At 43.3% G+C, this 11487-nt stretch overlaps 1 protein-coding gene across 1 annotated transcript in view; it reads left to right on the plus strand.

Annotated features, from left to right (window-relative positions):
* Positions 1-5497: 5497 nt before the first annotated feature.
* Positions 5498-11487, plus strand: part of T265_11404 (hypothetical protein) — a gene marked incomplete at both ends in the record, with an annotated part of 8753 nt that continues 2763 nt past the window's right edge. The window contains one exon of the mRNA XM_009178049.1: positions 5498-5930. Coding sequence (XP_009176313.1) covers positions 5498-5930 — 433 coding nt within the window. The remainder of the gene's footprint in view (positions 5931-11487) is intronic.

Below are 11487 nucleotides of genomic sequence, written 5' to 3' on the forward strand. Positions count from 1 at the left end.
AACCCAACCACGGCTTCTGGACTGTTTTCGTTTAGGCATAAGCAACCCGGCAGTATACCAAGCCTCGTGCTGCGTCGAGAGTGTTACAGCCCAATAATTCATCTAATTACTACTTTTCTGCTCCTTTCTTTGAGAAGCTTGACTTTTCAGAAGCAGTCTATATTGAAGCGGAGGGAAACCTCTCTCCCTAATTCACAGATTCCTCCAAAAGATCAGCAGCTATTGGCTATCGGATGATAAAAATTAGATTCCTCATATGATTTTTACTCAAATCTGCGTAGAGCCATTGTCCTCAGTAGACCGTATTTCTGCTGAGGTTTGAAAACACTGTGGTCGTTTTCATAAAGGAGACTACCCATAAGGTTGCTGAAAACTCTTCGACAGCCGACGACCGGTTTCGCCCTTCTTGAAGCTCATCAGTCCCCGTTGGTCGTTGTTTTGTGTGATCGTCGGTGACATATCCGTCGATCAGGTCGCACTTCATCTCTTCGTCGAGCTTGGCAACTGGTCTGCAAACGCTCGGTCGCAAAAGAGAAATCATCACTGCGCGGCTGGTTAGGTACTTATCCGCTATATGGCTTTTGGAGAGCATCTGGTATATCTGAATTTGATTGGATGATTGAATGACAACGAACTTACAGCCCAATAATTCATCTAATTACTACTTTTCTGCTCCTTTCTTTGAGAAGCTTGACTTTTCAGAAGCAGTCTATATTGAAGCGGAGGGAAACCTCTCTCCCTAATTCACAGATTCCTCCAAAAGATCAGCAGCTATTGGCTATCGGATGATAAAAATTAGATTCCTCATATGATTTTTACTCAAATCTGCGTAGAGCCATTGTCCTCAGTAGACCGTATTTCTGCTGAGGTTTGAAAACACTGTGGTCGTTTTCATAAAGGAGACTACCCATAAGGTTGCTGAAAACTCTTCGACAGCCGACGACCGGTTTCGCCCTTCTTGAAGCTCATCAGTCCCCGTTGGTCGTTGTTTTGTGTGATCGTCGGTGACATATCCGTCGATCAGGTCGCACTTCATCTCTTCGTCGAGCTTGGCAACTGGTCTGCAAACGCTCGGTCGCAAAAGAGAAATCATCACTGCGCGGCTGGTTAGGTACTTATCCGCTATATGGCTTTTGGAGAGCATCTGGTATATCTGAATTTGATTGGATGATTGAATGACAACGACATTAATTCACCAATCACATCAAGAGATTGTAGTTGCTTTTCGAAAGCTATATAAATGTACGCAAGTGAGGAGGACCTACCCATCCAGCCACTGTCATTCGTAGACGAGACTTTTGCAATAAAATTACCGTGCTCGACAAACATTTCAACAGCTTCATGACGAACAACCTGATCAACGCCCAACCTATTAGTATTTCGACACGTAGCTAGAACTTTATTAGGTTTTGTTACTTACCACCTGTCCCTCTTGTTGAGTTTGTTAACTTTTCACAAGGTTAGATGTCCATTTAGTTTGTGTTGGTCAACCGAAGCACGTTACGCAGATTTATTTCAGTCCACCTCTAAGGCCACTGCATCCTGATTTTATTTCATAATTTTTTCCTATTTTTAAAGATATGCACTACTGTTTTTAGGAAAACGTAAGCCTTAACGCGAAACATTTCCTTCCACTTAATTTGAATAGGTATTTTAGGAAACGATAGGAGGATGGTAGGCCTGGTATGGAAGAGTTGCGGACCGTTTTTACTCGACCCGTCAGCCATATCACAGAGATATGCAATATAAACTACTTGAAAATTACGCGTTTGATACAGAAATATTAGTAAAAATAGTTGAAACAGTTGAAGTCAGATGGTCAGTGACGCAAGAGGCAAAACTTTACGCGCATTTATCCAGAGGTGAATGAAACTTGGGTACGACAGGTATAGATATATTGGGAAACTTTGCTATTTGGAGACATCAATGTATGTAATACCTTCACCTAATCACGAGAAGCAACCCGTATCACTAGAAGATAGAACACTCTACCCTTTGGGTGCACCATCACGTCAGAAAGCATATATGAGGGAATATCAAACACACGAGTATCGTAACTGCTGTTCACCATTGGTGCTGCAGAATAATGGCAGTCCCAGTGAATTACTTGGTTGTTGCTAAAAAAACATAATAAACGAGAGATTCAGCTGGGTTCCAGGTGAGTCGCTCGCAAAACCAAATTTATTCGCTAAGTTCGTTCAAGCAGAAAGTAAAGTTGACGGAAACTTGGGGATTGTGCCTACCTGATGAACCCCAAGAAGGGCGAAACCGGTCTTACGCTGTCGAAGAATTTTCAGCAGCCTTGTGAGTATTGTATTACGCCTATAGCTGTTGACGTCTTCACTGAGAAGTAAACTTAGTTTGCTAAAGTGTTTATCTATCAGTCGCTCTAGAAAAACTCGTCATCTCACAGCACACTGGAGATATGCCGCTAAAATGGTACACTGCGAACCACTTGTCAGGCTCAGGTAAACAATCAGTGATTTTTCGACTAGTGACGGTATTTGTACAGGGATCATCCACCACTAAACAATGTAGTGAACGGAGTGGACCTCTGCATTATCTATTGTACTGCCAGCTATAATCACATTCATTACTTTTACCGATTTCGGACACTCAGAAATTTCTTACCAACCTAGATTAGCCCACAAATGAACTCCAGGTACGTTCCTGCAACATTATTCGGTTCAGAAAACCGACTTTCTTTCTTGTATGGTTGGAAAAGAAACGACAGAGGATTCATTTTGAAAAAGCCACCCTCATTAGTGGGAGCATGGTCACGATATCCATTTATGATGTGCATTTTTCCACAACTAACGTGAAATTCCCAACTGATGGACACCCATAGAGAAGGAATAATAGCCTTAGGGTGAATCCTTAAGTGATAGCTCAGAACAATTGGGCTATTAATCACAAACCTTTTATAAATCATCAATCGGTTTTTGTTGTCAGGGAAGAGCAGCTAAAATACTAATGATTCCACGGTGAATAGACGAACTAAGAAGATCCAGTTTAGTCATCACATTGAGGAAATCACGGTTGTCATTGTAAAGCAACGACCCTAAGCAATTGAACTGTCCTACCATTTTCAGAATCGGTTTTAAGATGACCTGTCCAACTTGAATTTGACAGTCTTTAAAAGGTCATTTCTCAGATTACAAGACAGAGAAAGAGTCACTTCCTGTCCATTTGTCGAAATATAGGTGGCTCGGGTGTGTTTACTGGTGGTTGATAAGATGGCAGTTGATCTGTTCGCGGAGCTTGGCAATTGGCTTGCAAACGTTTCGTCCCCAGTCGAGGAGACATTGTCAGTGCTCAGTTGAGTGGGTGCTTCCTCCGTTCCTAGCTGCGTTTATGTAGTTTATGAAGAGAATCTAATATCCCGTCATGTGATTGGCTAGTTGGTGTATACCTTCTGTTGCATTATTGTAGGACAGACCGTGATTTTTGTTGCGTTGCGGTCTGTATGCCTCTTATTCCATTGGTTCGTTGAATGGCTGTTTTGGGGTGCTTCAGGTCTGTTTGCAGTGGGTCCGTTCCCGTTTTGTGTTTCGTTGTAGTCTTCCTTCCTTGAATCTGTTTGGGTGTGACGGCGGCTTCTATTTTTGGTAGTTTCATTGCTTCAGCTTCTTTGTTTCTTTTTTACTTTGTCCGCCTCTGTGTTCTGTATTTTCGTAATTCTTTTGTTTGCAGTGGCCGATAGACTGGGTCAATTTCGATGTGTTTGTTGATGGCTTTTTAGTGAAGTGTCATGCCTCTATGAATTCACGTTCTCTCTTTATTCTCGCTTGAGCGAGAGCGAGCGAACGTCATTGCTGGTTGATATTACATAGTTGTGTTATGCCCAAGAGCACATAACCGCCAGTATTTGTCGCGCATAAACCTGTGCTCTCTTCTTATCTGATTGTCCTGCAGAGTGTTACACTGTAGAGTGGACACTTAGGATGTGTCCAAAAAGTAGCTGTAAACATAAGTACTTTCATCACGTGATTGTTTTTGCCTCATTGGTTCTGGTTATCTTAATAGGTAATAGGCGAATTTGTATCTCTTTCCCATCATAAAAAGCACAGAACTATTCACTAACGACTCCATACACTGAACGAACCTGCTCGAACATCCTTATGGCCACTGTGGTGGTATCCGGTGGGCCTACTAAGACGCTGTTCTAAGCCTATTTAATACAAAAATATTTCGTTAATGTGACAAATAGAAGGACTTGAAAACAAGCCACTGTTTTAAGGACTTTTTACTGTCAACCATGCCACAAAGTTGCGGATAAGGCCAAAGTCTGAGACAACAAACAGCCTGATCAGACTGTGAATGCTGGTTGAAAACAAGAAGGAAATGCTCAGATGCAGGGCTCCGTCACGAAAACAGATTGTGAGTAATTGAATCGATCTGAGGAGAATGACTGGTCACAGATTTGTCAAACAATAAGACTGCACAACCACGTTAGTAAGTTGAACTACATATAGTAGTATTATACATACATGTATATAATATAATTATATATAATATTCAGCGCAAGGCAGTATACGTTAGATAACAAGTAAGACGCTGTTTATCAGGCAAGGACGCAAAGTCCTTAATTGAGAATTTTATCGCCTCTGAAAATCGTCTTTGAAATCCGTTGTTCCGGTAAGTGAGCCAACCGTAAATACTATGGGAATATGGATGATAAGGCTGTAAATAGGAATGTCGAGGAGTTTTGAGCAACCTTGTGAGTAGTATCCTCCATGAAAATATACTGCGATATCTCGAATATTGTGCCAACTGAAACATGAGGCGGTATGTGTGCAGCACATTCAGTTGCAGCATATCATAAACGAAAGATTGAGTTGAGTCTCTCGTGAAAACCAAATTGAGTTGCAAATGAGTGTATTTCTCGAAAACAGTCCAATCTGGATTCAAGTAGAACATCAGGTTGACGAAAACTCGAGTACTGCGCCTACCTGGTGAGCTCCAAGAAGGGCGAAACCGATCGTGGGCTGTAGAAGAGTTTTCAGCAACTATGTGAATATTTTCTTTTTTGAAAAAGCAATATCTTTTATTTATAATTCCATTTTTGATGAGTTTACTCTGATTAATAGTCCCTACGATTTTTACAGGTCAATCAAGATCTGGCCGTCAATATATCTGTCAGGAGTGTCCACTTTGTTCATTCTCATTAAATGTATTGATGGATGAAATGAAGAGACCAACGCTAGAAATTCTAGATAATGACAAAAACCTTGTTGATCTGGAATATCCAGACGATATGGTTCTCGACTTCGAGGAAGAAAAGAGGGTGGAGTTTATTCTTGAATGAACTGACCAAAGTCTTTTTTATGCACTTTGAACCCACAGAGTGTAAGGTTATATCCCTGGATCCACAGTTACTACACAAGGTCCGATCGTTGTCTGACAGATGTGGTTCAGTGCACGAATATGCAAGGCTCGAGTCGCGTTTGCTAATTAGAGACACCTGTGGTGTCCAAGCGTTGTATCCCCGAATCTCATGTTCGAAGAGGAGGAAAAGGCGCAAGTATTCTTGAATGAACTGACCAAAGTCATCCCGTTCTTTGATATGCACTTTGCACCTACAAAGTGTAAGGTCATACTTATGGACGTGCAGTCACTGAACACGCCCTTTACAATCCAGGGAGAGGTACTGGAAGTTGGGGAGCGTTTTACGTACCTTGGAAGTTGTATTAGTTCTGATTGTAGTGTGACAGATGAGGTGAATACACGAATCTCCAAGGCTCGGGCCGCGTTTGCTTACTTGAGACTCCTGTGGCGTCAGAAGGGTTTATCCCTGAATCTGAAGGGACGTGTGTATCAAGCTACAGTACGGGCTGTTTTGTTGTATGGCTGTGAGACTTGGCCTATTCGAGCAGCGGACCTGAGACGTCTTCAGATGTTTGACAGCCGTTCCCTCGGAAATCGTTTAGGTGAGTGTCGGCGAATCCACCACGAGACAATTAGAAAACGAATGTTGGCATGCGTCACAGGTTATTCGGTCAAAGAATGGGTTCAGCACCGGATGCATGTACTGCGTGTTCGGAACCAACGTTTGCCGAAGAGAGTGCTGCTTTCCATGTCCAGTTCAGAGTGGCGGAAGCATAAAGATGTCCAACCCTTGATCTGATAGAGGGCTATGAAAGAGATCATGAAACGTTTGGGTGCTGTTGATGCTACTCGTCTACCAAGATGAGGACCGCGTGATCCCCACTGCGCCTAGTTGGAGACGCTGCCAACGGATGTCCGTGGCGTTTTTGTTATCAACCTCTGTCCAGATTGCCTGAATGAGTGTCTGGAAGCGATTGATTTTGGAACGATTTTGGTAGTCTAGTACTAAGTGTATTCCAGGTCCACTTTTCTTCTTTCATTCACGACAAAGCCATCGGATGAATCATGGCTGTACGACAACGATGCATCGCTGTTGAACTGCGCTGTCAGTGATGATGACCTTGTGGATAGCCTTGATGTGTGTACTCTTTTAGGATTCATAAATCCGTCCATACACAAAAAGAGAAGCTCCGAGACAAGAACGGATTTTCACTATCCACAGCTTCAAAATGACGTTTGTTAAGCTTGTCACCATAATTTGGTTTTGTAGCTAGAAACATGCAGTTCAATTGTAGCCAATCGATCTAGTATGGAAGATGATCTGATTGGTTAGTACTCACATTTGCTCCATTCCGGTTTGAGGAAAGTTGTCGCGACAATGAGCCACAAACGGAATCCGTGTTTGTTATTCGCATCTCCTTGTTCTCTTGTTTCTTGTCAGATAAATTCGTTGATTATTCAAAGCATTTTTGAGGGCGAAATTCTCCGCAACACGAAGGTCACCGTTTCCAGGATCGAATCCCTAAAAACGACAATGCTCCGTTCCTGCGTGTTTTTCCTGCTGGTATTTGCATTTCACACCACTGTACTGCGAACAGGATCTGTGGAAGCAGGTAAGAGCTTGTTTGATTTTGTCTGCGCCGGTCACTACTAATCTCGGGATACACTTGATTCAGACAGAAAATATTTTACGTTCAACCGCACGGAGCTTTCACATGCCATGTCCCAGGAGCCGATCGAAAAGTCTGAAAGTCATATCTTGATGCGCAGCGCTTCCCTTGGTCATGACTCAAAATAAATTTTACTGAGCTTACGTACAGAGCAGTCGCTGGAAAGCGATTAGACACCAGGTGATATGGTGCGGTCAACGCAAACTTTTCAAACGTGTTACCTCACGTAATCACTTCTGGTCAGTGATGCCCCTGTCTTTTGTTTGCGATCATGGAATAGGTAGCGTTATGGGACAACCTCAAAGAACAATTCAGCCACACTGCGTATCTCACTATTCTATCTCCACTCAAAAAGAGCGAAGCCCGAATGTTCAGTGGGATCAACCCTTAGATCTCTCCACTTGAGTAGCCAGGCAGAACCAGAGCTAACGACGTGAACTGAATGATAGTAAGCTAAGTGGTGCCACTCCAGGTCTAACCGAGTTTCATTCACACTGTCTGATTGATGACGTTCAGTTGTTCACCGGAAGGATGTTGTACAAGGTTTCTCAAACTTTCTTCGGATAAGTAATACTTTACAAATTTAGGATCACGTCTTCTTGAAATCGTACTTACTGATTTAACATTCAAGAAAGGTTTGTCCAAGTCTCCAACAACTGCTTGCAGACTGGCACTTTTGAAGCTGCCTGAGAATCATTTTGGTGGAAATACTGACTACATTGCTACATGAAGATCACCATCAGGCTGACTGTTGAAGGTCGCGTTTGATGGTTCAATCTGTCGCACACTTTAGTGTGATAACAAGACCGTTCAGATAGTGTTCCCATACTATACACCGTTGACAGATGCGTGTTGCTGCGCCTTCACTCTGATTCTGTTTACGAATCCGTGGGGGCGGGCAAAGTTACGTCGCTCACCAGACACTTATGCTTTTAATTAAGGCGCTACTTTTATCCCTCTTTCTTTTCCTGGCCTGTTAGTAGTGTAGTAGTTAGTATTGTATCTATGCTTGAGTCAATGACTAATTAGAGATGTGACGTAGAGCCTGGCTCTTAAGATTGGTATTTCATACAGCTATACGCAGATTTCTGAAGGCAGCACACGATCTCACCTAGAATTTATGGAGTTTCCTGGACGTTTTCAACAACCCGTCCACCTCACTGTCCGATCCCTGCACTTTGGTACATGTTTTTATGCTTCCTTAACTCTGCTGTAACTTTGAACACTGATGATTCAACTCTGGGTGCATGCATCCCTTCAGAAGTTGACTTGGCCATTTATAAAATACAACAGGAATATAGTAATTGTTTGTGGAAAATGGCTGACGTAAGGATAAAACCTAAGGTGCGTTCAGTCAAATTGCGGTACGACACAAAATGCTGAGGCTTGAAGAGGTCTGAAAGGTTACATTCCTAAAGATTTTCACAGAATACTCGAGACCTACTGAGACCCTCAAACTCCACCAACCTCCTTGGATCAGGGTCAAACAGTGCCCTTCAAAATATAACGCGGGGCCGTTGCAACTGTGCACTTACTTGTTTGCAATAAAGCTGTTGTGTTCCTTCTCGGTGAGTTTTTTCGGCACTAAGACACTGGAGCGGGGACAGAAATTAGATATAACAGGAGTATAAGTAACTGTGGCTCAGCGATCGACTGCACACTTTGACTTCTGGAGTCCGGCAAGCACCGCACCCCATAGAAAATTGGGTCCTAGGTAAGCCCGATTGAAGGGCTAAAAGCTTATCCTTGTCGGACAATATTAGACATAATTGAGCTTTCTTCCTGCTTAGCTCCAGAAAAGTGCCATACAACCGCTTCATTCCTATTAGGAATAATCAGCAATGCGTATCTCACGAAACATTCAGGAGCCCTAAGAAGGACGACAATGACTGTGGGCTGTCGAAGAGTTCTCAGCAACCCTATGACTAGTGCATCATGTCTAAAACTTTTAGGAGGTTCCACTAATTGATAGACAGTATAATTAGTCAACTCAATGCAGATTTCATCCTGAGGGTGAAGCCGGCGAGCACCGTACAGTTGTTTCATTCTTATTGGGAATAGTCAGCTCTGCGCATCACGCGAAACTCACGTTTGGAGTTTTGAATCCACACTTCCGAGCTAGTAGTCTGAACAGTTAATCTTTCGACCGCGAGCGGCTGATCAGTGGTGTGATTGACTAGCAGGTTGACAGGATAGACCAACACACTCTCCGTGGCCATATCCAAACACTTTGACTTCTGGAGTCCCACGTGGCAAGCACCCCACAGAAAATTGGGGCTAAAAGCTTATCTTTGTCGGACAATATTAGACACAATTGGGCTTTCTTCCTGCTTGGCTCCAGAAAAGTGCCATACCGCTTCATTCCTATTAGGAAGGATCAGCAATTGGTATCTCACGAAACATTCAGGAGCCCTAAGAAGAACGACAATGACTGTGGGCTGTCGAAGAGTTCTCAGCAACTCTATGACTAGTGCATCATGTCTAAAACTTTGTGGAAGTTCCACTAATTGATAGACAGTGTAATTAGTCAATTCAATGCAGATTTCATCCTGAGGGTGAAGCCGGCGAGCACCGTACAGTTGTTTTATTCTTATTGGGAATCGCCAGCACTGCGCATCACGCGAAACTCAAGTCAAGTCCTTGTAATATACATCGCATCAAAAATGGTAATCATGCAAAAACACTTTTGTGGCCTTATCGTGCTGAACAACACTTTCAGTTTAGATCCTTGTTTGATGATGTTTCCCCTGGATGCATGAAAATTAATCACCAAGTTCATTTGGAAACAGCATTCGAAGTAGCAAACCAGTTTGGTTTTGGAGGGATGAGGTTGAACGTCTTGACTAGCTTCGCGGCTGAACGGGGTTGACTGAGAATGCACGTGCTGTCAAGTCGTACTCCGTGATCACCCTTTTAGAGGAAATTGTGTAGACACTTATCGTGCTGAACAACACTTTCAGTTTAGATCCCTGTTTGATGATGTTTCCCCTGGATGCATGAAAATTAATCACCAAGTTCATTTGGAAACAGCATTCGAAGTAGCAAACCAGTTTGGTTTTGGAGGGAAAACTCACCTGGAACCCAGCTAAATCTCTCGTTTATGATGTTTTCAAGCAACTGAATGTGCTGCACCAGGCAACCTCATGTTTCGGTTGATAGGATATTCGAGATATCGCAATACGTAATACACTACTCATAAGGTTGCTGAAAATTCTTCAAAGTACTTTCCAGTTCATAATTAAGTGAAGTAAACTGAGTAGATTGTGGGTGGATCTGCGATTGGGCATGATTGTTGTGGGATGAGCGCACTGTCGTGAAAACGCCGTCTGACACAGCATCTTATGAATAGTCGACGCAAAGCTGTTCGGCCGCCGCCGCTAGCAAGTTGTGTACCGCCTTGAGCACCTTATAGAGACAAAGTTATCGACGGAATTTGATCACCTCAAATGTGAAGGAGATATTCAACTCGCTAGAAACGTTACAATGAGAGGTCAACGTGAACTCGGGTTGTATAGTTCCACGAGTATCTGAACTCACATCTGGTGGCCAAACTGAACTAGATCTCACTTTTCAAGAGACGCAATGCATACTACCCGCATGCCTTTCCCATCAGTAATACCACCGATGGTGATTAGAGCAGTGTGGAATGTTCCAAGGACAGCACTTCAGACGTTGTCGAGTCATGCGCGCTGTAGTCTCGAATCGCGTGACTAGAAGTATCGCATGATGTGCCAATGATGTGCTTCGATCGATCATTCAAAAAACAGGCTTTCCTGTGGGTTGACTTCCCCAGGCAGAACACATCCATCTGAGTTTCGGCCTATGGTAATATTTAGTCACCTTGGTTGCCGAGTCTAAAGACCACATTTACTGATCCACGAGTGAGAGCAAGTACTGAGGTTGAACGTCTTGACTAGCTTCGCGGATGAACGGGGTTGACTGAGAGTGTACGTGCTGTCAAGTCGTGCTCCGCGAGCACCCTTTTAGAGGAAATTGTGTAGACGTAGAATTGTTGCCTGTGGAAATATAGGGTTGGCGCACCCAGTCTCCAGTAGCCGGTTCATTTCAGTAGCCTTTGGAAACCTGCACGGAGGATGGAGTGATAAGCTTGGTGGCTCGCCTGACTAAATTTTGCTTTGCTACCTGCTTCTTCGGTATTCACATGCAATCGAACCCTGAAGGGTTAGAAGGAAAGCTTTGATTTGGAACGATAATGATTAGAGCAGTGTGGAATGTTCCAATGCCCACAGTTTGACTCGGTGTGACAAGGTCGAAGCAGGTCTTATATGAGTTGATTGGATATGCTACTGGCGAAAGGAAGGTCTTGGCTGCGGAGTTATTTATTAGAAAATGTCAACTACAGTTACAGACTATTGGACAGGGGAGCTAAACTCTCCTATGAGTCTTGTTTATAAAAACTGTGTATCCGTCCTCTTCTCGAACCCGCCTTCCTGAACATTCCCGAATACTCATTGACTATCACTCAAAC

The sequence above is a fragment of the Opisthorchis viverrini genome, assembly GCF_000715545.1.
Source record: "Opisthorchis viverrini unplaced genomic scaffold opera_v5_494, whole genome shotgun sequence".
NCBI lineage: Eukaryota > Metazoa > Platyhelminthes > Trematoda > Opisthorchiida > Opisthorchiidae > Opisthorchis > Opisthorchis viverrini.